The 26,973-nt window shown below is 43.0% G+C and overlaps 2 protein-coding genes across 6 annotated transcripts in view; one reads left to right on the plus strand and one right to left on the minus strand.

Annotated features, from left to right (window-relative positions):
- Window positions 1-26,973, plus strand: part of Oprm1 (opioid receptor mu 1) — a 144,826-nt gene that overhangs the window by 114,857 nt on the left and 2,996 nt on the right. The window lies entirely within an intron of this gene.
- Window positions 9,245-26,973, minus strand: part of Ipcef1 (interaction protein for cytohesin exchange factors 1) — a 158,885-nt gene continuing 141,156 nt past the window's right edge. For all 5 annotated transcript variants that reach the window (XM_029482790.1, XM_021174271.2, XM_029482789.1 and 2 more), the window contains 2 exons: window positions 22,933-23,126; window positions 9,245-14,055 (listed from right to left, as the gene is read on the minus strand). In XM_029482790.1, coding sequence (XP_029338650.1) covers window positions 13,855-14,055; window positions 22,933-23,126 — 395 coding nt within the window. In that variant the 3' untranslated portion in view covers window positions 9,245-13,854. The remainder of the gene's footprint in view (window positions 14,056-22,932; window positions 23,127-26,973) is intronic.

The following is a 26,973-nucleotide window of genomic DNA, read 5'->3' on the forward strand; positions in this document are numbered from 1 at the left end:
ACCCAAGGAGCTAAAGGGATCTGCAACCCTATAGATGGAACAACATTATGAACTAACTAGTACCCCAGAGCTCTTGACTCTAGCTGCATATGTATCAAAAGATGACCTAGTCGGCTATCACTGGAAAGAGAGGCCCATTGGACATGCAAACTTTATATGCCCCAGTACAGGGGAATGCCAGGGCCAAAAAAATGGGAATGGGTGGGTAGGGAAGTGTGGGGGGGTATGGGGGACTTTTGGGATAGCATTGGAAATGTAATTGAAGAAAATATGTAATAAAAAATAAAAAAAAATCATTACACCAAGACCACAGCTGGTTTGATATTCAAAGCCAAATTAAAAGATCTATCATATCAGTAGCCAAAGAATATATGTCATAAATATATCACTTATTAGTAAAATTTCATTTTTCCAGATTCCATACCTATTCATGACCAAAACATTTAAAAGAATAAGAATAAATAAGAAGATGAAAATTATTCAACTTGATAAGAACTATCCACTTAACGCCCACCCCAGCCATTTTAATCACTGTTGAAAAGCTGAATAGTTTTCCCTTAAGATTGGGAGCAAGAGAGATCTACTCCAAACACATTGACTAAACATAGTGTTGGAAGTCATAGCCAGTGGTGTAAGACAAAAGAAGGGAATGAGTTTAAAAGGCATACAATTTAGAGAAGAAAAATATAAAACTCCAGTTTATAAATTACATAGAAATTCTAAGAGCTTTTAAAAAATATTTATGTCCTATCATTAATAAGCCTTTGAATATATCAACTGACTCAAGATAGAATATTCTACAGACAGTTGTATTTCTAGATATTGGCAATGGATGTGTTGATAACAAAATTAAATACACAACCCTATTTTTAACAATTCAAAAGTATACTTAGGCATTAATCTAACAAAAATACATAGGCTATATATCCTAAAAATATAAAGCATTGATTATGAAAAGCAGAGTTCTAAATAGCTTGAAAGACATATTTGGTTAAAGATCGAGAGACCCAATATATTAAAGATGTCATTTCTCCATAAAATGGTTGTACTGTAGTTCCTAACAAACCCTCAGCTATGTTTGCTGTATAAATAGATATAGAAAAGATTATTCTAAACACTACATTTAAAAGCAAGGGAGTAAAATAGCTAAGACATTTTGAAAAGGAAGAAGAAAGTGAGAGGCAGCAACCAGCCTATTTTAATACTTATATAGATAGCTTCAACCATCAAACATGAGAGTTGTAACAGAATTGTAGATCAAGTGAATAAAATAGAAAACCAGAAATAACCTCACAAGCATGCCAGACTTGTTTTTGACAAAGGCTCAAAGGCAACATAACAAGAAAGGTGAACATTGTCGACAAGTGGCATTGGAGTAGTTAAACATTCACATGCATAAGAACAAGAACCACAGGGCGTGGTGGCACACGCCTTTAATCCCAGCACTAGGGAGGCAGAGGCTGGAGCATTTCTGAGTTCAAGGTCAGCCTGGTCTACAAAGTGAGTTCCAGGACAGCCAGGGCTATACAGAGAAACCCTGTCTCGGAAAAAAACAAAACAAAACAAAACAAAAAAACCCCAAGAACCATGCATGATTCATAAGGTCTAAGCATGCCACACCTTATACAAAGCATTGTACTTTCTTTGATAAAAATCACTGATTCCAAGGCACTGTTAAGAGAGGTGATCTAGTTTGCTTCTCTGCTGCTATTATAAAACATTGACCGAAAGCAACTTAGTGGCAAAGGAGATGTACTTTGATTGATTGATTGATTGATTGCATCCTACAGGTTATTGTCAATCATGGAGGGAAGCCAAGACAGGAACTGAAGCAAGGCGCACTGGCTCACTTCCTCTGCCTTGCTCAGTTACTTTCCTTAAGCTGGTCAAGCCCATATGCCTAAGGGATGGCGCTGCCCACAGTGGAAGGGGGTCCTCCTACATCTGTTACCAGTTAAGGAAATGTGCCATAGACATGCCCACAAGCCAAGCTTATGGAGGAAATTCCTCAAATGAAATTCCCTCTTCTCAGGTGTCCTAGTTTGCTTTCTCCATTGATGTAATAAGCTCTGACCAAAGCCAACTTAATGGATGGAAGACTTAATTGGATTTACATATCCCAGTCCATCACTGAAGGAAGTCAGGACAGGAACTCAAGGGAAGAACCTGGAGGCAGGAACTGAGACAGAGACCACTAACAAACACTGCTTCCTGGCCTGCTCCTGTAGCCTGCTCAGCTTGCTTTCTTGTGCCATCCAGAACCACCTCGACAGGAGTGGCACTGCCCATCCTGGGCTAGGACCTCCCACAGTAATCATTAATGAAGAAAATGACTCCACAGAGTTACCTATTGGGTCAAACAGATGGATGCAATCCCTCAGTTAAGAGTCCTTCTTCCCAGATAACCCTCACCCGTGTCCAGTTAACTGTGACAATCAGCATTTATGTGAGGCAGCAACTCTTTGGAAATGTGTTTGCTTAACTTGAATGTCTTTGGCTCCAAAGAAAGCTACTTGGTGCATAACAAAGCATTTTGTGCATAATATCTAAACTAAATATTTATAGTGTGCTTGTAATTGCTAGCCAGGGATTCTGAAATGGACTTCTAGGCTCATTCATAGGCAGGCTGTGAAAAAACGAGAGTCTGCCCTGTGGTTTCATTCTCAAGGCTGAAAAAATATGGAACAAGGAAGATGACAACATCATCTTCACTGTGCTATGATTCCTTTGGCACATTTATGAAACATGGGACAGGAGGATTCCCTGCATGGAAGAGCCATGCAGAGGCACTTAACTGTCCTAGGTCAGGTGTCATAAAAATAGAGTCAACCACAGAGACTTCTGTTGACATGATGACTTAAGAAAGTATCCAAGGGGTAGAGGATAAGCTGGATATGAAAGGGGCAAGAAAGTAACTGATAATTCAAAGCAGATAGAAAACAGCCTTGAATTAATCCAAGGACATTCCTGGCATTTATTGTGGGCCCTTAGCCTCCAATTCTAAAGCAAAAGAAACACCCTACAGAAATCAATTTCTGGTCACTTACTGTTGAGGGTGAGATACTATGCGCCCACTCCAGAGAGACACTTGTCCCTCAACCATAGGCTAGCCTCTAGAGAAGGGGGAAATGTGTGTTCTGTTCATAGGTACTGTTTGCTGGGCATTTGACCCATCTGGCTGAATAAGGAGACCCAAACAAGACACTGACATCCAAAGGAGCAACCTCGTGTGCTTTTCACACCGTCTTACCTTTTCATATAAATTTTGCTGTATAGTTGCAAGCTGTTTGTCTCTAATCACAACCTGTGCATAACTCCAAGAGGCAAGTGAGGAGTGATGAGCTGTATACCCTTGATGTTTAGCTGATCTTAAAGACACATCATCCCTCTCTACTTCCACACATGCTAGATTCCCTTTGGGTCTCACTTCTGTTCTCAGATCTCAGACCTTTATCCCAGGGCAGCTAAGCCCTTGGTTATCAAAAACCTATCAGCCTGGAAGCTATGCTTCTCTTTAATGGAACAAGTTATAACAGGGCCTGGGAGCACCATGAGATACCCCAGCAAATCTGTCCTTTCTCCACTCTTCAGAGAGGAAGCAGCCAACCTCTCTCCTTGCTACCATTATCATCAATGTCTTGTATTCAACCCATGTTTTTGGCATCTCCTGTTTGCCTACTTAGAAGGACCCAAATGCCTATCTGGTAGACTTCAGTGTAGACTAATCTAGATTAGTCAAGATTCTTACTGTAAAGAAGCATCTATAAACTCACTGAGTATAAGATTTCAGGGAGAGAAATCATAAATCTTAATCATCCCTGTGTTCATCCTTCAGTTGCCTAAATTATGTAATCCAACCTCTTATGAACAGGATGTCATATAGTGGCCACTTGTCTGTTGTTGTTGTTCTATTTAGGGGACCGAGGAGGCAGTTCAGTTCAGGTAAGTGCTTTCTGGGCAAACATAAGGACCTGAGTCCAATTCCCAACACTCAAGATTAATGAAACCGCTAGGTGTGATGGTGTACACTCTGCTCCCAGAGCTGGGAAGGCAGAAACAGGTAGGCCCTTGGACTCACTGGCCAGGAATCCTAGCAAAATCAGTGAGTTATGAAAGACTATGAAAGACATTTTCAAACAATAAAAGGTATAGAATCTGAAGACAGATATTTAAGGCTGAACTCTCATCACATACATTTGTGGACATGCACCAACATTCCCATGTACACCTACACCATTTGTACACATATGCACACACAGAGAGAGAGAGAGAGAGAGAGANAGAGAGAGAGAGAGAGAGAGAGAGAGAGAGAGAGAGAGAGAGAACAGACAAAAGCCAACTTAAAAATAAAAATAAAATCTAAAGTTTGAAGGAGGGAGCTCCATCAGTGTTAAAGATTGTCCACTAAAGGGTCCTTTGATTACACCTTCCAGACAGCTTTGCAAGGTTCTTTCAGGCCAACAACCTCACAATAGTATGGTGAAGTGGAAGTTTCTGGTTGTGTCATGTGATGCAGACTCACATGCTGTTTTGTTGAGGCAGACTCAGCATGATTTTTTACTGAGGCAAGACCCGTGGGAAGACACATAATATTTGGAGGGAGTAGAAATAGGACTCAATGGTCAGTGCTGGGGTTGTCACATAGCTTGCCTATGTGACATATCAAGGCTTTGTTGGTCACTCATCTTCATCTTTATTGACCTTCACTTTACTGAGAGAGGCACAGCAGAGAACTTCTCCTGGTGCCCAGGCATTCGTGTTTGGTATCCTGGTACCACTGAACTGGACTGCTAGTATCCTGACAACGGAGATTAGAATTGCCCCCAAAGGACTACTTCTAAACAGATCCACATCCCCTTGTTCTATTCACCATCTTCTCCCCTACCTTTGGACAGTGGGCTAGAAGAGAAGGTCCAACGCCACAGAAGAGCCTCACTTGTGTCCTCACTGGCGAAACTCGGGTTCCGGTCACAGGTGGGCAAGGATTTGGCGAGAAGGAGATGACAAACAGACAAGACAAAAGGGAGTGTGGATCTGAATGTAATTTTTCTCAAAGTGAGCATACATCTTATAAGTGACATTTACACAAAACAGAGGAATGTGTACAAAAAGCTAACAGCAGCCAACTGGGATAAAATTCAATGTTAACAACTGGGATCAAAAGCAGCCCCACCTAAGGTCAGCTTAATCTTAGAAGTCAGGGACAAGGGCTTTGTGCCCTTGACATAGTTCCTATTCTAGTCTATTGTATAGTCCACCTTCCCCCTAGGCCATTGTAAATTCCTGTGTATGGGTGTAACTCAGCTATCTATAGCTCTAAGTATCTACTCTGGTTCCTCCTTAGACCACAACCTTCCTTCTTCCTAGATAATGGTAAATTCTTGCATATGGGAGTAACTTGCCCTGAGATTTCTAACTCTATGTAGTAGATAGTAATGCCTGATTTCTTTCACTATCTCTCTTACAATACTAGAGGCAAATCTGAATGTCACTGAATAGGCAACATTCTTACTGAATTCAAAGCTCATGTCGGCTCAAGGACGGCCTAGGACTGGTGAGGAATCTAACTTAGTTATATGTCAAAAATCAATCCTTAGAGGCACTTATAATAAAGCAATATTAAGGAAAAGCACACAGATCCATTTACCAACTAAACATTGGAGCATTCGCTATACAGGATGCCACGGTTCCAGGAGACTAAGTTTCCGTGAACTTTTTCGGCCTGCCAGGCAGGTCACTACTGGAGTGGATGTAGCAGTCAAAGTGTTTGATAACCCTTTTTAGATTTTTTAAAACACTAAGCTTACAGTATGGAACGTGCCTGGTTCCCATAGGCAGATACATGCTGTATGCTTCATTTCCTTACCATCCCGTGGGTGCTTACCTTAAGCATATTGTATGGACATATGTGGACCAGTCACTATGTAAGCCTTTGAACAGTTGTACTGACTTAGGCACAGTAAGAAGGAAGGACTCATCCACAGGTGAGTTTCTACATGTCACTTATAACTGAAAAAGTAAAACGTAAAAACAAAATTCTAGGCCTTTAGGCCCAGGCTTGGGAATGTGGCCTTTGTGACTCAATGCTCCAAGGTATGCTAATCATAAAACAGATAGCAACATTCCTCCACCCACCTGCTTCCTGGGTTCAAAGAGTGTTCATTCAAAGAAAGTCACCCTGACCATTGCCAGAACCTGCAATGCAAATGTGCTATTGTTAGGGGCTCTTAGAAACTGTCTTGAGAGTTAACCGGAACAATTACCAGGCATTCCTTATGACTCTTGTGACTTTGCACTTCCTTGGGACTCTTAACTGGTATCTTTGGTTTCTTCCAACAACGCCCTCCCCACTTCCTTGAGTTGTGGTTTCTTCCTTTAAATACCCCCTTATCCAGCTACTCGGAGCACCACGGTCCTCTAGCGCTCTTGAATAAAAATCCTCTTGCAGTTTGCAGCAAGACCATTTCTTGTGGATGATTTTGGGTGTCGCCTCTCCTGAGTCAGAACATGGGGGAGTCCTCACGTTGTGGGTCTTTCATAACCAGGCTAAAACACTGCCAAGATAAATAATATATCTTGTTGGAACTCATGTGCTTTTGTTCTTTTGTTACATGCAGACAAGGCTTGGCAGCTGTAGTATTTTGCAGCCTTAGCTAGCATGTACATTCTTGGGGACATGCATGGTAGCCTCTACCTCTGCTGCCGAGGCTTCTCTCTGTTCATGATCATAATGTACAATCCCCAAGGCAGTCGTCTCCTTCTGAGGCCTTGAGTGCTCAGTGCTTCCCCAGAAATGCACAGCATCTTATGGATAGTAAAATGTAAACACAGGGATTAGGTCTTTATATATAGCTATGCTGCCACAGCTTCATCTTCAAGTGTCTCCCTGTAGAACTCCATGTCCCTTGGGCCATGCTTTCTCCACACAGAATGGATGGTCAGATGTGGTACATAAGGCATGCCTTCCCCAGGCTGGGAGCTTTTCTTCTACCACTGACTTACAAAGTCACCCATAGGTAAGGCTATAAGATAATACTTGTTCATCATACAGTGAACCAACCATTAACAAATTAAGCTTTAGCATTTTTGTCCTCTGCCAAACAATGAGAAATGACCCCATGAAATGCATGTGGGCTGACTTAGAGGTGAGTGTGCTGGAGTGGAAATTGACAGAGATGTTGGGGTCACCTGTTCAGTTTCCTTGTGCCCCCTTAGGTACTATACTGGCTGGATTGATGTCAAGTTGACACAAGCTAGAATCATCAGGGATAAGGAGCCTCAGGTGAGGAGATGCCTCCATGAAATCCAGCTATAAGGCATTTTCTCAATTAGCAATCAATGGTGAAGGGCTCAGTCCATTGTGGGTGGTGCCACCCCGGGCTAGTGTCACAAATTCTTTAAGAAAGCAGGACATGCATGCCATGGGGAGCAAGTCACCCCTCCCATGATCTCTGCATCAGCTCTTGCCTCCAGGTTCTTGCCCTCTTTGAGTTCCTGTCCTGACTTCCTTCAATGATAAGTAGTGATATGGAACTGTAAGCAGAATAAACTCTTTCTTCCCCAACTTGCTTTTTATGGTCATGGTGGTTCATCACAGCAATAGAAACCCTAAGACAGGTATTTAAACCAATATTGAATGTATAATTTCCACTTTATAATGGAGTGCTTCTGAGCTACCTCAAATGTCTGTCTAGTAGTACCTACATCTTGAGAGTTAGTTCTGGCTAAAAAGTTACCTGTGTCCCTGCCTACACACTCTGCCAGGGCTAAATGGCATGCCAGAAGTATTTTAACTCTTTCTTGATGTTGTGGCCTCACTCAGAGCCTTTGGTATCTGTACTATGGATCTCGTTTTAAGATTGATTTCCAGAGAATCCATGCTGTGGCCTTCTGTACTGTGTACATCTCTCCTAGTGTAAGATGTGACACATGCACAGCTTGTTCCTGCCACACAACTCATTCTTGTCCAAAAGTAGAATACTTTCACATCATGTAAGGAAGTCAGAAAACTCTTCCATATGGATCTGCTGCCTTGAAAGCTTGTACAGGCCTCACCAAGCACAATGCATGCTTCTTGCAGGCAGAAAATCAAGGCACGGTCACTGTCCCTTTGCTTTTGAGTGATAGATCCTGACTTGACCCCCCCCCCCCCCCCCCGAACCCAAATACTTAGCTCTCATTCTCTGAAGTCATGTATCTAATCTTATTCTTTATATCACCAGCCTGATGACTAGAGTTTCTTATCTCGGCATACCTTATTATACTGGCAATTTCTTGATCAAGACTACAGTTGGTGATAGCCTTGACCCTGGCCACTGTTTCCAATCTAGTTGCCATTACACTAATTCTGACTCTTGCTTAGATTGTTAAGTGTGGCCTGGCCTCTGCCACTATTCTAGGATACTATCATCCACATTGTTACTAACCAATGCATATTCTTTATATTCTTTAACATTCGTCTGTATTATAAGACTGGTGCTCACTTTGAGAAAATACATCCAGATACAGCACTCCCTTGTGTCTGTGTCCATTTATCACCTTTTTTGTCACCAACTCCATGCCCACCTATTTGGAACCCTAATTTCCCATGGATTGAGAAAGACTGACTGGGGCCAATCTGTGGCAGGTTCCAACTCTTTTTCTTTTTTTGTTTTGTTTTGTTTTGGTTTGGTTTTTGAGACAGGGTTTCTCTATGTAACCCTGGCTGTCCTGGAACTTACTCTGTAGACCAGGCTGGCCTCTCAGAAATCCGCCTGCCTCTGTCTCCCAAGTGCTGGGAATAAAGGCGTGTGCCACCACTGTCCAGCTTGGTTCTAACTCTTAATCTGCATTTCAAAAAAAAAAAAAGCAATTTTCTAAACAATGTAGGTAACCAACAATGTTAATGAAATAGACAAGTTTTGTAGACCTTTGACACATTTTTAAATAATCATGTTATTTTACAGTAAGTCTGTAAAATGAGAGACATTGACAAAGACCACAAAGGTTAGTGTAGAAATAAGTCCCAGTATAAAATTATCTTTTCTTTTAAAAAATCACAATTCTGAAATCTGTTAACTTCATTTTGACCACCAGAGGGCGAAATAATCCTTGTTGAAGATCAAAAACTCAGCTACAGGTTCGTGTTTTCATATTGTTTTGTGGGTGGTGGTTTGTTTGGCTGGTTTGAGGGTTGTTTATTTTAGTCTTCAAGGAGGAAGAAATAATGGAAGGCAGAAAATGAACACAAGTAGTGTATTTCAGCTTTTTTTTTTTCATACCATTTTACTAGACAGTTTGCATTTAATCTTTATCTTACAAGTCATCCTGGGGAACAGGGAACAGGAGAAATGAGGCATGCCTCGGTTTTTAGTTTCCTCAAAACAGAGAGATGACAATAACCAAAAGCACAACAACAGATAAGGTATCAACCGCACAGTAACATCTTGCCCCATACCATACATTGTTGAGCCCCATCCCCATCATGCAACAGCAGAACATGTGGTGACTTCAACCACGGTTTTTATTACAGGATGTTAAATGTCTCCATGGGGCATGCTTCCCTTTGGACTAAAGCTAAAGAGACATCAATACAGAGCAACTAAGTTTCTTTACAACGAAGGAAATGGAGAAGTTTCTTTTTAAATGCAGGGTCTGTTTTCGTGTGCTCCATATGACACGGTATGGCTGAGAAGGTTGGGTTTCTGTGAATGGAACATTCCTTTAACCCATCCATTTCACAGAGATTAGAAAATCTAATTTGAGGGGCTTTTACTATTATGGATGACAAAACCTTAAGCTGGCAGTAACCTCCAACATCTTGGATTGAATTTCTTTTGTGGGTAAGTATACAGAAGTGTTGGATGGAAGAGAGATTGGAAATCTTCTTTGTGTGCCCTGTTCTGTTAGTGGGAAGCAGAACTGCATTCTAAGACTGCATTCGGGCTGAGCACCGCTTCAGTGTGACGTGACCTTTGAACAGCCACTCTTTATTCCTAGATCATCTGCATCGCTGCTTCAAAATATCGTCTTTCTCCTTTACAAGGAAGCCTGTGTCCGTAAAGTTAAATATGGCTTACATCGGTAGAGTACCTCTCCTCAAAAGACTGAAAACTATTTTTTCTTTTTCTTTGTTCCCTCTCCGTGACTATGTGGTCTGAACCCTCCCTGAAGGAATGAGCCTCATCACAATCCCGTGACTCATTTCTAATCCCTAAGTCTCTGATACCTGACAGGACAGTTCGCATCTCAAAAGGAAAAATTAGAAAAATAAGCATTTTCCAGCTCTTTAAAGACTTGTATCCCTTAGCTTTAAAGTCCTCACAGTGCTAACATAGTGTGTTTTATAGAACGGACTAAAAGAAACAACAATCAGGTCAAGCTCCAGTTCTCAGAAAACCCAGTGGCAAGGCAGCAGGACCTTTGGGGAGAGACTGCACACAGCAGTGCCTCTGGGGATTCAGCAGAAGCTGCAGCAGCCAGGTGTGCAGAATCCAGAGTAATAGACACAGGAGCTAACTCAGACCGTTTGTTCCCCCAGCAGGCTAAGCAGAGACAAGCATTCCTCCTCTGTAGAGAGGGCTGACAGACCTGAAATTCAAACTCAGATTCTGGCTGTACCACTTGGGGTTTTGAGCCAGGCATTTCATTACACCCATAGTTCACAATCATGTCGATTAGCCTATAGGGTGGTAGGGTGCAGGGAAGGGGGGTTGGAACATACAGTTAGCAAACTTCAAAGAGCTATGCAAATATAAGGCATGGGTTCACACTGAAAATATGACTCCAAACCTGACCTCTTTCTTGGCCTGTTGGGATCCTGCAACTGTTTGCTCCAGCATCTTTCTGGGACTCAGAATTTAACCTCAGATTAAAGTGATAGGGAAAACTAAGAACTCTTATAAATGACAGACATCTTGCAAACAACAGAAAAATGTGCGACCTACGTGTGTTAGCATCTTCTCAACTAGTGAGGGTCCTCTGCCAGGCTCTCATCTGGGTCATCAGATTAGGAAAGAAAGAGTCCTCCTCCCAGCCCCACCTCCCCAAAAGTCCCCAGAGAAGCCTCATCCTTAACCAGTGCCATGGGTTCGGAAAGATTCGTGCTCAGAGATCCACCACTGGTGTCCTGAGATGGGTGCTCTGGTACATTCCAGAGGCACAGTCAAGGGTCTCCCCTGGGCTCACACCATCTATAGTCCATTTCCCAGCCATTGACTAGGAGAGATCTACAGTGCCCAAATCTCTTGAACCAGAGAAGAGACTTTGAGGCCACGGGAAAGCTCCTCATGGTTTCTCTTTACTGAGGGTCTCCAGAAGTGTCACTCCCTCTCCTGCTCACTCCCGTCTGCCCTCACCCTCCTCTTATGATCACAACTGAGGCTGGGTACCCACAGAAGCATCCCTACTCTGTGACTAAACCTAGCGCAGAGTGAAGAAGTATTAATTTACAGAATCGGGGAACAGAGCGTGGTTGGTTTGTGCCCAGGAGGTCAGGACACGGCTGAGACTGCCTTGGGAACATTCAGCAGGCTGGTTCCACCAAAGCAGAAATGTCTGCTCTGACTTTCTTGAAGTTGCCTGGAAAATTAACCCTATGACTTGCTCAAGCAATCTCACGAACCAACTTTGCCTTTAGATCTGAATGTTATTAAAGGAGTTTACATTCAAAGGTCAGTTAAATACGTATGCGTGGAAAGCCAACATAAAACATTTAAATATAGCAATCAGCCCTCATAAAAAGTGCTTGGGGCTTCCACTTGGGGGAGGATGGAAGTCTGTAAAGTGGTGTTGCTAATGAAAGACATGAGTGGATATTTTCTCGCAGGCTAAGGTTGTTCCAATGCTAATCCGCCTCTCCCCAATGCTTCCTTTCACTGTGAACCCCAAAACATTGCCCTCTGAACAGCTACTCGCCACAGGAGGAAAAGGGATCAGCTCTGATAGGCATTAGCATCTCCAACTGCATGGTCCTCTCAGCTCATCCCCAGGCTTCGTCTCTCCACTTGGTGAGTCTCTCTGCTCCTCTCTGCTCCTCTCTGCTCCTCTCTGCTCCTCTCTGCTTCTCTCTGCTCCTCTCTGCTTCTCTTTGCTCCTCTTTTTGCTGCTTCTTTACTTTTCCCTCCTAAGGCAAGGACTGGTTTTCATTTCAGTGTACAAAATAAGTCTTGGTGAAGTACAGGGAAATAGTAAACAATTCTTTCTAGTCACCTTATAGATATAGATCAGGTGGCTACTTCTATTTGAGTTTGTTGAGCCACCTGGGATGTTATGATATGAATATATACGTCAACAATTTTCAAAGGGCACGTGAGACACACATGGGTCCTCAGTGAATTAAGGTTATGATTTAGAAGCTGCCATTGTGATTAATAAATTGTTTTTCCTTGAGATCTCTTTAATGACAAACTTTAATTTTTATTAGTATTTAATTAGGAATCATATTGTTTATATTTTATTTGGCCCAATAGTTTGTGAGATGTGTTCCTTTGGGTCTACAACTCATGGCAACTAAGTATCATCAAGCTTAACCTTTATGAATAGAAGAGCTAACCTAAGGAGCTAGTGAAGAAAATGGTGCGTAGCAGGCATTGAAACGTAAGATCTCTGGAGTTGAAGGTGGGGTTGTAATGGAAAGAAAGCATTCAGAAAATTAGTAATTATTAGTACATGCTCCCGCGGTTTTCTCTCGAGATTTCCTGAGCATTCTTTATATATCATAGTGCAATACAATTCCAGTAAGTCACTACTATACCTATTTTTATCAAGCAAAAATGATATGCTTCTAGACTATATACATATATATATATATATAGTCTATATATCAACACATAATAGTACACTTTCTTTTAGAACACTATAATTTGCATTTCTATAAATATATTTAAATAAGAAACATAGATCACTGTTCAGATCTCACACCATTTGACACATAAACATACAAAAATAAAATGATCCCATTTTGCTGGTCCGGGTTCTTCTCCAAGTTAAGAACAACTCAGAAATAACCTTGAGAATTTGGATCCCAGGAAAACTGGACACGAATTCATGCTGGCTCTAGGCACCACAGGCAGGGGTGAACTCAATATAATATTCCTTACAGTGGGTATTAATATCCTACACTGTTCAAAGAAGCTGGGGGGGGCGACATCTCCAAAGGTCATGTGATAGTTTATCTCCCAGACATTGAGAAGAAGAGGCATATCAATCACATCCCCTGCCTACGTAAGGCATGAACTTATGAAGCTGACCTCTGAGTAGCACAGGAATGATGCCTCCTCCTTGGGCTCTCCATCCTCCGCCCCCACCATGCTCTACTCTGCAAATAAGTGCTCAGCAAATATCAACATTAAGAAGAGCCTTGTGTTCCACAAATGCCAACATGCGTCCAGTTCCAGTAGCTAATAAGGAAGAAATTCCTCCACTCACAACGTTTTGCAGAACTTGGCTGCCCACCAAAGGGAGTTCTCTTCATGGTTCTTTTGCAAAACAAAATCACATGAATTATTATTCCTGGTAAAATTGAGCCTTTTGTCTATGGCAGGTTGTAATTCTCTTGAAAACAAAAAGAGGGGTTTCACCCATTTCACATCCCACCTAAAGCCTATTATTCCAGCCAGCTCCCAGTAGGAGCACAGACGATGTGCCTGCTCAGGTGAACTCCATCACTTCATTCTAGTATTGAGGAGGGCAACATCTGGGAGCCAGGACTCCCACTGCATCAGAACTGGCTTCAACCTCAGTTGCATCCTTGCAGGGGATGGATGATGTCTCAGGAACTGGGCTTGGGATTTCCTTGTAAGCAGAATGTATGCCCTTGGCAGCATCCTGTGAATGGTAGGGTAACAGGGATGGGGGTGGGATCCGGGCATCTGCTCAAAGAGAATTTTCCACACAATCAGAAGACGTGGGATTCATGACTTCCTGAGGGGTGACTTCAGGGTCCTGAGGTACCTGCTGCTGATAGATGTCCTGGATCAGCAGGGTGTTCATGACCTTCCACTCTCTGTACTTCCTGGCTGTCAGCTTTGGATCATCCAGCAGCTGGTTGATCATCGCCAAATCATGTTCTTTGCACTGGCCGGGAAGAAAACAGGAAGGAAATGGACATCCATGATTATGTGAGGACCTGAACTTCTATGAGTCAACTTCCTCAGCCCTTTCACAGGCATAGGGACCCATGGGCTGCAACACTACCAATGTGCTTTAGTGCATTAATAAACACGCCTGAGGTCAGCCTGTGGGAGCCATAAGACGCTGTATATGTTCACCCCCAAGTTTCCAGACAGTCTGTCTTCTATGCTGCTCCCCTTCATTCTTTTATTTATTTATTCTTTTATTTATTTATTTATTTATTTATTTATTTATTTATTTATTGCCTCACAGCACAGAGCACAGAGCACAGACCATCTTGGTCTATCACTGGGTGCTGGCTATCTCCTGAGGCTCAGTTAATATGGTACACAGATGATACTCATTGACCATCCAAACCTCGAAGTAAAATTCGAACATAACACTTTATCTGAGGCATAGGGTAACAAAAATTTATCTTTTTAACTTTTGTAGATTTTTAAATTATTTTAGGAAGCCATATTCTATTAACACAGATTTATATATGAATAGTATGATTTATTATTCAAAGATGAGACACCTAACTGCCACCAGAACAGCATGCCTGCCAGTACAAAATAACTTATCGACGCCTTGTGGACAGTCAGTCACTCAAACTTAAAGTAAAAGAATAGAGTAAAAATATAATCAGCACCCACAAAAAGTAGGTCACTCTGCCCTGACAACTGTTAGGTTTGTGAAGGGACTGGGTGTTTCAAGATGACACTGAGATGAATTACTGGGGACTAAGGAGCTTATTAACACCATGGACAGAGGGGCAACTGATGGCAGGACCAGAGAGATAGTTTGCAGGGTTCTCTGAAGAGAAGCAGAGCCCATGAGGGGAGAAGTGGGAGTCTCTTTGTAATAGCTCTCTGAGAAGAGGAGGGTCTCAGCAGGAGGCTGGAGCCACACTCTGGTTCCTGGGCAGGAGCCAGTGAAGAGGAACAGGGTGGGCATGGCACCAATAGCCCCAATATTGCCAATGCCTGCTTTGATGTTAATTCACTTCCCAGGTGAGAAACCTTGTTAACAGGGGCCTTGCAATGTCCCAGTCAGGTCCCTTGTCCATAGCTTTTAGAAGCCTAAGCAGAGGCTTGGCTGTAACCTAAGAACATAGATATAATTTTTATCCCAAATGTCTTTTCTCCATCTCTAGAGGCATGGTGCTGTTTGGGCACATGCAGCACAATATATAACACTGCCCTGATGCAGCCTACCAGGAGGCCCTCGCCCCTCATCCTCTACTTTAAATCCACACTCCATACAGAAATGCTGGGATCCTCCTATATGCTGAGTCTTCTTCATGACTTCTCTCATCATTCACCATGCTCTCAAGAACCCCAGCTCCATTTGCTGGCCCTCCACCACCATGCTACCTCCCTGTATAGAAGGCTGGCCCCATGGGAAGACTGGCAGTCTCAACTGACTGGACCCATGAGATCTCGCAGACACTGGGCCACCATCCAGCTAATGAGGCCCCCTGGCACATATGCAACAGAAGATTGCTGCTCTGGCCTCAGGGAGAGAAGATGCACCTAACCCTGGAAAGAATTGAGGCCCCAGGGAGTGGGGAGGTCTGGTGAGGTGGGGGTGTGGACATCCTCTTAGAGATGGGGAGCAGTCAGGGGTGGCGGAAGGGAGTGGGCAGACTGGAAGGGGATGAAGACTGGACTGTAAAATGGATTGAAGAATAAAGAAAAAAAAAGAAAGAAGAATTAGTACTGACCCATTTTTTCTCACCCACACAATGCTGGTTTACACCTCCAAAATGCTGAGCTACCTGGAGCATCTTCCTCTACAACTCCTTAGCTTATCAAATTCAGTAGAAAACTGGGAGCCTGCAACTTCAACCAAACACCTTTAGCTTCATGCTCCTATGCCTATCTGGGACAGAGCCTAAAATTCACTGTGGTCTATTTAGTTATCTGTCCCAAAGCCTAAAAGGGGCTGGAGAGTTGGCTCTGTGGGTAATGACACCATGGTGTGCAATGTTGAAGATCTATGTGCTAGCTAGTTTTATTTCAATTTGACACAAACTAGAGTGATCAGAGAGGGACCCTCAATTGATAAAATGCTCCCATAAGATCAGATTTACACAAACCTGTAGGGCATTTTCTTATTTTAGTGACTGAGATAGGAGGGCCCAGTTCATGGCTGGAGCCATGTCTGGGCTTGTGGTCCTGAGTTCTATAAGAAAGCAGGCTAGGCTGGAGTGATGGCTCAGTGTTTAAGAGCACCGACTGCTCTTCTGAAGATCCTGAGTTCAAATCCCAGCAACCACATGGTGGCTCACAACTATCTGTAATGAAATCTGGTGCCTTCTTCTGGTTTGTCTGAAGACAGCTACAGGTATACTTAGATATAATAATAAATAAATATTTTAAGAAAGAGAGAGAGAGAGAGAGAGAGAGAGAGAGAGAGAGAGAGAGAGAGAGAAAGGCAAAGCAAGCATAAAGAGCAAGCCAGTAAGCAGCACCCCTCTGTGGCCTCTGCACCAGCTTTAGCCTCCAGGTTCCTGTCCTGACTTCCTTCAGTGATGACAATGATGTGGAAGTGGGAGCCAAATAAACCCTTTCATTCGCAAGTTGTTTTTGGTCATGGTGTTTCATCACAGTGATAGTAACCCTAAGACAGTCTGAGCTCAAATCACCAGCACCTACATAAAAAGGCCAGGATGGTTGCCTGTGCCTGTAACCTCGGCATTGCAGTGAGGTTGGAGATAGGTGGAACTGGAAAACTCCTTGTACAGTCAACCTCACAGAAAGGCCCTTTCTGACTCAGTGACTAGCTCAGTCTCAGGGCAAAAAGGTGAAAAGTGATAAAGGAAGACATCCCACTTCTTCCTCTGGCCTCCACATGTGTACGCCTGAGTGAGGCACATATACACATGCATGCACCACATACACAATTCATTAATTAACCAAGCCTCCTGAAGATGACAGAAAATGCCTCTCCTCGATCCTTAGACTCGTGCCTCATGCCACATAGACAGTGAGCACCTTTACACCATTGGACCCATCTCTGCCACCCCAGAAAAGCATATGCCCAGCCCAATGCCACAGTCATGCTGATTGCTGCCATCTCAAGGTTGGGCTGACTGCCAGTCAGCACTCTCATCCTGAAAGGTCAGGAGGTCACACTTCTGTCTTCCCCTTCTGAACTGAAAGTCCCATGAGGACAGACATGTTTGTCTGATAGGACCACTGGCCTGCTAAAACTTGAATATATGCAGCCACAAAGAAGAATGGAATCCTGTCATCTGAGGTATAGAACAAGAAAGCATTCAGTTAAATGCAAACAAAGCAAATAAAGAAGCACAGGTATCCAATGGGTTCCTTCATATGTAAAGAAATACTTTAAGAAATCAATATGAAAGTAAAAGAGCAATTGCTAAGAACTGGGGAGGGTTTTATAAGGAAGGGGAAGCCAGGAAACAGAAGCAGAAAGGAGACAGCCATGGTGACTGCTGTGCTGAATCACATCATACCACTGTGAAGAATATCACCTAGTATAGAATCCATGAGATTTTAGTAACAATAAAGCTGTCCTCCTCATTTCCAAGGAGAGAAGGGGAGAGAGGATGCTCACCAAGAGCCACCCAGTAATCACTCTCTCTAGCTCACCAAATGGCAATTTAAAATTTACTCAGGCTAGTTGAAGGTTCAATGCATAAAGAGGTACCAGCCACTCAAGCATAAAGACCTGAGTTTGCACCCTAGAACTCATATAGGAGCCAGGCATGATAGCATGTAACTGTGGTGTTCCTACAGTGGGATGGGAAGCAGAGGAGAGAGCACCTGGCAGCTAGCAGGCCAGCTATCCTGGAAAAGACAAAAAATAAATAGAGACCTGTCTCAAACAGAATGGAAGGTGAAGATCGGCACACAAGACTGTTCTCTGACTCTACATAGGCACTGTTGGACACACTTGCCCATGCCTAGACACACAAACATGTTACACACATATACACACATACATATACACATATGCACACGTACATATACACACATATACACATAAGCACATACACACATACATACACACACATACATACATATAAACACATACACGCACACACAAATACATACACATACACCCATAAATTTAAAAAGAAGAAAGCCCTTCTCATTTAATTGCAAACCTCCCTCCCATTATTCATAGCCAATAACTTTGTACTGTATTTTTGGAAAAAGAAAGCAACCAGGATCAGGCTCCCAAGCCTCTCTCTCCTACCCACGTCAGCAAGAACACAAAGTGCCTGCCTTCCTGTTCATACAGACGAAGGAAGGGTCTGTGCTGGGCGCTCTCTCTCTCTCTCTCTCTCTCTCTCTCTCTCTCTCTCTCTCTCTCTCTCTCTCTCTCTCTCTCTGCATAGGCTACCCTCTCCACTTGGGCACCACAGCCTCTCACATGCTCTGATGCTCTGGACATTCTCCCATGACTCCTCAGTCTCCCACCTCCACCAGCATCTTCACTGATTCTCATGCACCCTGTTAGTCTTCACTGACTCCCGTGCTCCCTGTTACTCCTCACTGGCTCTCATGCTCCCTGTTAGTCCTCACTGGCTCTCCTGCTCCCTGTTAGTCCTCACTGGCTCTTGTGCTCACTGTTAGTCCTCACTGACTCTCATGTACTGTTAGTCCTCACTGGCTCTTGTGCTCCCTGTTAGTCCTCACTGGCTCTCATGCTCCCTGTTAGTCCTCACTGGCTCTCCCATGCTATTCTCTTTTCTACCTTGAAACTTCTCCCTGACCCCAATCTGGCTTAGGCTCTACTCTCCTCCTTACCCCCAGTGACCTTGTATCCTTTCTTTTATAGTCTTCCTTCTGTCCTGCCAGGTTTTCATTTCCATGGCTCCACCAAATCTGCTCCAGTGCTGCTCATCAGTAGCCTCCATGTTAGCTTACCTAGTGGTTAATTATTCATCTTCATATTCATAAACATACCTAAAACTACTGGCCAGTACTCTACCTTGAACATGGTGCTCTGGTTGGCTTCTATAATATACCATAATCTTGATTTTTCCTCGTCCCTTGACTGGCACTTTACCAGTTTCTCAATTCCCAAAATCTTAACCCTGGAGTGTTCAGGAGTGTCAGTGTTTGCCCATGCCTCTGTCCTGTGTGTATTAATCCTTTTGGTGGCTTCTGTAATCTCGTACTTCCATGTTCCTGAATTTATATATCTCTTAAATTGCATACTTGTTCTTTTAAATTTACCATTAGCTCTATTTAAACAGCTAATTGTCATGTCAAATACAGCAAGTGTAAACCTGAGATTCCTATACTCACTGGTGCCTTTACATGCCCACACTCTAGACTTACAACAAGTGTAAACCTGAGACCCCTTACTTGCTGATGCCTTTACGTGCCCACACTCTAGATTTCAAGTATTTCTAGATAAACATTTCACCATAGTGCAGCATATATAAAGAAACCTGCACAAGCACAAAGGTTTGGAGTTGAGAAATTACCTCAAAATCAACTCCTTAACCTACTCCAAAGTCAAAAAAGACCCTCTATCTCAGAAGCCCACTCGGGTGCCTTCCCAATAGCTAAGAAATCATTATGATAGCTTTGCTCATGACTAAATATACACATACTGCATAGCTCATCTATTCAATAAATTATGGCTTATTCTTTGTTTCTTTTTATAGTGAGTAGTGGTTTTTTTGTTTTGTTTTTTTGTTTTGTTTGGTTGTTTGGTTGTTTGGTTGGATGGTTGGTTACCTTTTCCAGTTTGTTCTGCAGTGCTGGGGGCACGGGGTGAACTCAAAGTTTTGTACATGCTATATAAGCACTCTACCATGAAGTTATTTATATACCTAGCCCTTGTTATTTTTCAACATGGCCAGGTTACACATGACAGTGGCCAACTAGCTGTTGAGGGTCACTGGGCAACATAACGTAAGCTATAGTTCACTCCCTCTCCAGCCTATACTTCCCTAACGCCAAGTGATCCACAGGAAGGAGAGCTCTCACCAAAGCAGTTAAGCTGTGTTTAAGGAAAAACCCTTGAGAAGACACCTACCACTCCCTTGTCTCTTGAGATTCATCTGTCTATGGAATCCTCTTCTGGATTGCTGGTTGCCTTAATAGCCACCTGCTGTCCAACAGAACATCACAGAAGAAGTGGTTTCCCTATGGCAATGGGTTCCCTCGATTTGCTCACTCACTGGCACTGGCTTTTTGCTGGCTGGCGAAATTCAGCCATTCAGCTGTGAGCTGCCCTACATAGTCTACCTGAGAAGAACCTGAAGAGAACCTCCACTCAGCAGAGGTACGGCAGCCGAGGTGCTCAATGCAATAAGCTGTAAGAAACCGAATCCTTCCAACTCCAACCTGGGAACCTAGAAACTAACATTCCTCGGTGGAGAAATGGAACAGCCTGTGGGATGCCTTGATCACATACTCACACAAGACCAAACAGAAGTATCCCACACCCGAGCCATGTCCAGACTGTAGAGCCACAGAAACGCTAAAGAAATAAATGCTTCTTACTTGAAGCTCCTGAGCTTCAGGGCATTGAGTTGACTGGAGATAGAGGCCTACCCTACTGAGAGAAAAGAGGTCACTGGAATCATCCATTGCACAGCCTAACCATGAAGAGCAAGAAGTCACAGGGAAACAGAGAGGCTGGTCATTGCCTTTGGGTTGTTGTTGTTGTTGTTGCTGTTTTTGTTTTGTCAGACAACACAGAGTATTGTCAGGGTCTAGAATCATCAGTCTGTTGGTCTATAAAATCTGGGGTCACAGTCTCCCTCCTTATAATGTTCTGAGCTCCCCATAACCCCATTGGCTTCTACTCTTGCTGCTCCCAACCTGAACGAAAGCAGATCACTCCCATTAGATGTACTCTCCCTAAGGGCCTTTCCCCCACCCTCCCTTACACATGGACCAGCTAGATGTCAGCTAAACATAAGGACCCTAGACAGTCAGTCACTTCCATCCTCTGGGCTATGAAGGCTCCCAAAGTGTGCACACAGTACTTCTTGTACTATGTTTTAACCATCTGTTTTCCTGTCTCCATTCCCCAAGCATGCCACTCCATGGTCACAGTGACCTAGGGTGGGGCTTGGTACATGGTAATATGCAAGAAAATAGAACTCCAATGACAAAGTCACTCTTACCACAAAACAGTGAAATCTCAACATTCTCTGGCATATTATACTCGATAGCCCTGCACATTAATCAGCTCCACATGTACCACAAGATGAATGCTAGCAGTGTCTTCTCATCACTATTAGTGGATTTCTATGAATTTGGAGTTCCTTTATTGAACTGATCTATTCCTTTCTATATCCTTTCCAGCCTTTTTTTTTTTTTTCCTGCTTTGATTGGTTTTTCTTTTGACTAAAAGAAAATGTCTGACTGGGATGACCAATCCCCACTCAAGCCTCTTAGCACTGTCCTGATGATTGCTGAAATTTCTTCTGTAAAAGGACTCTTAAATTTCTACTGTGAAAGGACATGCCCACTTCAAAATTATATTGTAGGATCAATTCAGAACCTATGAGTTTTCAGCGAATTTAAGTTGACCATATAGAGTACACTGTCCTTCCTTTGCTAGTATTATAGCCTAAATGTAAAAGTAAACTGTTCTTGTTGTGAGGAACCCTTTGTTAGGGGAAAAGTCTCTGAAAATCACCCCAGGGCATCCTGCACACTGTCCCTGTTCTTAAGTGACAACATCCACTGCTTCTTGGCTATAGTGCCTACTGCTGACAATTTGAAAATATTCTCCTGGCCAGGTGCTAATAGTGGATATCTTTAATCATAGCACTCAGGAGGCAGAGCCAGGTGAATCTCTGAGTTCAAGGCCAGCCTGGTCTACAGAGTGAGTTCCAAGATGACCAAGACTACACAGAGAAACCATGTCTCAAAGAGAGAAAGAGAAAGACAGAGACAGAGACAGAGACAGAGACAGAGGCAGAGGCAGAGGCAGAGGCAGAGACAGAGACAGAGACAGAGACAGAGAGGGGACAGAGAGATCTTCTATGCCCTCAAATGAGAAAGGTGACATCCTGATTTCAATTACTGCTTATTTTTGCCAAAGGAAGCTCTGTTTTGCTCATCAGCAAACAATCCTAAGAGTGGTGATGGTGGATGTATGCAGAGGAATAGTACTTTCTGCACATGAACACTTAAGCTAACAGTGACTGGACTCTATGCATAAGACCTTAGCAAGATCAAGCTCACTCAGCTCAAAGCCCAGTATGGATCTGGGAAGGGCTCATCAGGTTCCACTTTGCTGAAAAGAGACAGGCAACTGATAACTGATAGGGAAGGAAGAGTCCATTCTTCCAGGATATGACCCCTGAGAGGCCACCCATGCTGCAACTGATGGTCCTACCCCATGCACACACATGCAGCACTAAGTGGAGCCTGTGGGTTTTAAAGCAAGAGATAGAAAGAGCAGATGAAGTTGGGGGGGGGTGAAGAAGTGGTGGGAGAGGAGCAGGGGAGGGGGGGGGGTTGACCAAAATATATCATATGCATGGATGATATTCTCAAACAATCTAATTTTGAGCCAAGTATTGTGGTAGACACAAAACTACAAGTGCAAATTACACACCATCCTTGCCATCTGGGACTTGGGAATTCAAACTCTGAATCACACTGAATGTAAATTTGAGGTCTGTTATGCAGAGATGCTGCTGTGTCGGTGACAGAGTGTCTTTAAAAGGTCACAGGCATCATGGTGTAAGGATGTTACTTTCTCTGCTTTTCTCTCTTCCCCACAAGCACTCTAAGATGGCCCCGAGTCTCTCTCTGCACAACCAGCCAGTCTTTGCCTGCCTCCCCTCCTGACTCGAAGGTTTACAAGCTAAGCCCACCTTACCTTTAATGTGCTGTTCAGGGTTCTGATCTTGTGCAACTTCTCGTTTATCGATGGGTTTTTGCATCGCTTCACAAAAGACTTTCTCAACTCCTTCTTGGTTGAAGGCCGCCGGTCCCCAAGAGGAGATAGGCTAGCCTGCTCCAGTGATTTGTACAGTTTTTCCATCTCATCATCTTCAGATGATTTTATTTCTTCTGTTTAAAAAAAGAAAAATCAGTATCAGCAAAGCTGATTACAACCAAAGAGTGAACATCAGACACTGTGGTCCAAAAGGGTTTCTGTTCTCACCTTCATCTCAGACTTCTGGTCTTCAGAAGTATAGGGCAGTGATGCTGTGTTGTCTGACCACTCATACCATGATGCTACTCAGAAGGCTGTGAACCATTTGATGATGTATAATTGTACTGTACCTTAGTAAGGCCACACACTGACCTACTGCTCGGAGACTTTGGGGCCACAGTAGGACTTCAATGTTACCATTTTTTTGTGTGGGACACAATGTAGTCAACTCCTAGCCCCCTAAAATCCATATTTTCTCATACAGATAACACATGTATCTCATTCCAACGCCCTGCCCCAGTCTTAAATCATTTCAACATGGACTCCAAACATCCTCAAAGTTAGGCATTGGGAAACTAGGAGATGATTCATCAGGGTTCAAAATTCCTCTTCATGAATGGATACAGAAAATGTGGTACATTTACACAATGGAGTACTACTTAGCAGTTAAAAAGAATGAATTCATGAAATGCCCTAGGTACCTTCCAAGTGTCTTCTGAGGAAGAAGCTCTGCCTGCTGGCTGGTTGTAGAAAGACAGTTAGCATTTCTCAACCTGCTCCATACTATCTGTCCCCTTTTAACTACACCTATCCAGCCTCAGCCCTTCAGAGACTAGAGAGCAATGAACCTCCACAGGCTATTCTCGAATAAGCAGGCCAGGGGGAGCCAGGAAGACTTCATTCTAGAGCATTTGTTAGGAACTGTCAAAGATGTTTTCAACTTAAAAAGAAAACGAAAAACTAAATATGGTGGTGTGTGGGCTAAAAGTTTTCCAGGAGTCATCCTAAAAACAAGAAAGAAGCTGGTTCTCCTCTTAGAGCTCTCTCACTCTAAGGGGCCAATGTGTCCCCTTTAAGGCTACATTGGGTATGGCTTTCCATCACAGGTAACCATGGGGACCTTAAATGCCAGTAGCAGCATTGGATGCTGAAGGAGGTGTTGACTCTTTGCATGTCTTTTATTCCATGTGGAGAATTTCAATTCATAGTTCCTTTGTTTCCTGAAAACTATCTTGGGAAGTGTGTACAATGTGTTTTCTCTCTCCACATACACCACAGTGTTTACATCCCCCCCCCCACTCTGTGGTGGGGGAAAAAGATCCAAAAAGAGCCCTATGCCCACTGTGATCATGAAGGGGGGCCAGCTGATCAAAACAGGCTCTGAGGCAGACACATAGGATAATGCAGTGATACCAGAACCCAGAAACGTCAGTTACATCACAGTATACTCTTTTCTATAATTAGAAATGCTTAAAAACTAGCTCTTTAGAGAAATTACCCAAGGAGCTAAAGGGAACTGCAACCCTATAGGTGGAACAACAATATGAACTAACCAGTACCCCGGAGCTCTTGTCTCTAGCTGCATATGTATCAAAAGATGGCCTAGTCAGCCATCACTGCAAAGAGAGGCCCATTGGACTTGCAAACTTTATATGCCCCAGTACAGGGGAACCCCAGGGCCAAAAAGGGGGAGTGGGTGGGTAGGGGATTGGGGAGTGGGTATGGGGGACTTTTGGGATAGCATTGAAAATGTAAACGAGGAAAATACCTAATAAAAAAATAAATTAAAAAAAAAATTAGCTCTTACCCATTGACCTCAGACAGTTGCTACAAAGTGTCCTCAAAACTTAGCTGAGAAAGTGAACAAAATGTTTCTCACAACTGGCCTAAAGTGTCAACCAGAGCAACATGTTTTTTCTGTTGTTGTTGTTGTTGTTGTTTTTCAAGCCAGAGTTTCTCTGTGTAGCCCTGGCTGTCCTGGAACTCACTCTGTAGACTAGGCTGGCCTCAAAACTCAGAAATTCACCTACCTCTGCCTCCCAAGTGCTGGGATTAAAGGCGTGCACCACCACTGCCCAACTTTTTGAGACAAGGTTTCACTATGTACAAGCTACAACTGGCTATGAGGACCAGGCTGCCCTAGAACTCACAGAGATCAGCTTACCTCTACTTCCTGAGTGCTAGGATTAAAGACAATTCACCACCACTCCTGGCCCAGAGCAACTTCTTATCTCTTAATCAAATGGTATCAAAATAGGGGAGAAAATGTACCAACATAGGGGAGAAATGTATAAAAATGTATCTAAAGATAGACCTGTGGCCCCAGGCAATGTGCAATAATCAAAGGTCAACTTTTGTTAATAAATTCAAGTACAGATATCTCTGTCATTAGGGAAATGAAAATCAAAACCACACAGGGATATCACTTCCTGCTTATCAGAATTGCTAATATAAAGAAGACAGATAGTAGTTAAGTGTGGCCAAAGATATAGAGAGATAGGAGATCTCATTTAGCATTAGTGAGAACGAAAAGCAAACCAGTATTTTAGAAAGTAGGTTGATGGTCCTCACGATGCCACAGTGACAACAGGACCCTGCAATTACACCTCTATATTTGCATTAAAGAGAAATCAAAACATATCACCTCATGAGTTGTACATACTCATAGCATTGTTCATGGAAAAAAAAAGAGAGAGAGAGAAGAACTAAGTAATTGATTATCAAGAGGTGAATGGATAAAGGGGATGTGGTGTGGAGCCCATAAAATGGAGCACTAGCCAGCAATGTAAGAAACAAACAAACAAACAAACAAACAAAATCAGAGTAGACAGAAACTTAGGAAAGATATCTGAAGTGATCCTCTAGCTTAAACATACACATGTGTGCGAGCGCACGCACACACACACAGAAGTAGGGAGAGAGAGAGTGCTAGATGTATAATAAAATAAGCTGTGAGAAATGGAAACAGAATGTACATTATTTAGTTAGCAAACGTATCTTGAGTTTGTCCAGAAGTGTGTGTATTGAGGAGAACACAAGACCTACCAGTGTTATCCTAATTCTGGCTGAGAAGAGATCTTTTTCCACCTCAGACAGGCCAGTCTACCAAAGAGATGATTATAGGTGGCCAAGTATGTAAAATTTAGAGTCTTAAAAAAATAGGGTGTGGCCAGAAAAAACCTGTGATTTCACATGCCTGGCCAGCAGAAGCTTTTGGGTAGAAGATATTTGTTGCTCATTTCTGCTTCTTACTTTCTACGTCATCATGAATGAAGTGTAGGGGGAGGAGTTGTAGACCAAGACACCCACAATCCCTGACCACCAGGCTTATAGCCCCTCTTTCACGAGAAAAGCAACAGGAAAGAATACTCATTGTGATGTTAGACTGACCTTGCAAACTGAATGTTACTGACTGTCCGTTTTTTTCTGTTTAAGAAGCAGTGAGACCTTCCACAAGCACCAGGGATGGGATGGAATGGGAGACTTTGCTTTGATTTTTTTTGAGAAGTGTTTGATAGTCACCATTATGTCACTGAGAAATGACATGGCCAGTGATATGCACATATAAGGAATTTCTGCTGAAAATGAATGATTACTGCGTGATCAATTGAGTATCGGAGCTTCCTTGAGTTACATAATTGATGCCCACACACATAAGACAGTCAGAAACTGGAAACAGCCCAGATGTCCCTCTATTGAAGAACGGATAAAGAAAATGTGATACATTTTATACACTGAAATACTACTCAGATGTGAAAAACAAGAGCCTCATGTACTGTGCCAAACAAATGGATCGAACTAGAAAATGTCACCCTGGGTGATGGAATGTATCCCAGACCCACAAAGATATGCGTGGTAGGAAATATCCAAAGGAAAGTTGTTTTTTTTTTTTTTTTTTTTTTTTCGAGACAGGGTTTCTCTGTGTAGCCCTGGCTGTCCTGGAACTCACTTTGTAGACCAGGCTGGCCTCGAACTCAGAAA

The sequence above is a fragment of the Mus caroli genome, chromosome 10, assembly GCF_900094665.2.
Source record: "Mus caroli chromosome 10, CAROLI_EIJ_v1.1, whole genome shotgun sequence".
NCBI classification, from domain to species: domain Eukaryota; kingdom Metazoa; phylum Chordata; class Mammalia; order Rodentia; family Muridae; genus Mus; species Mus caroli.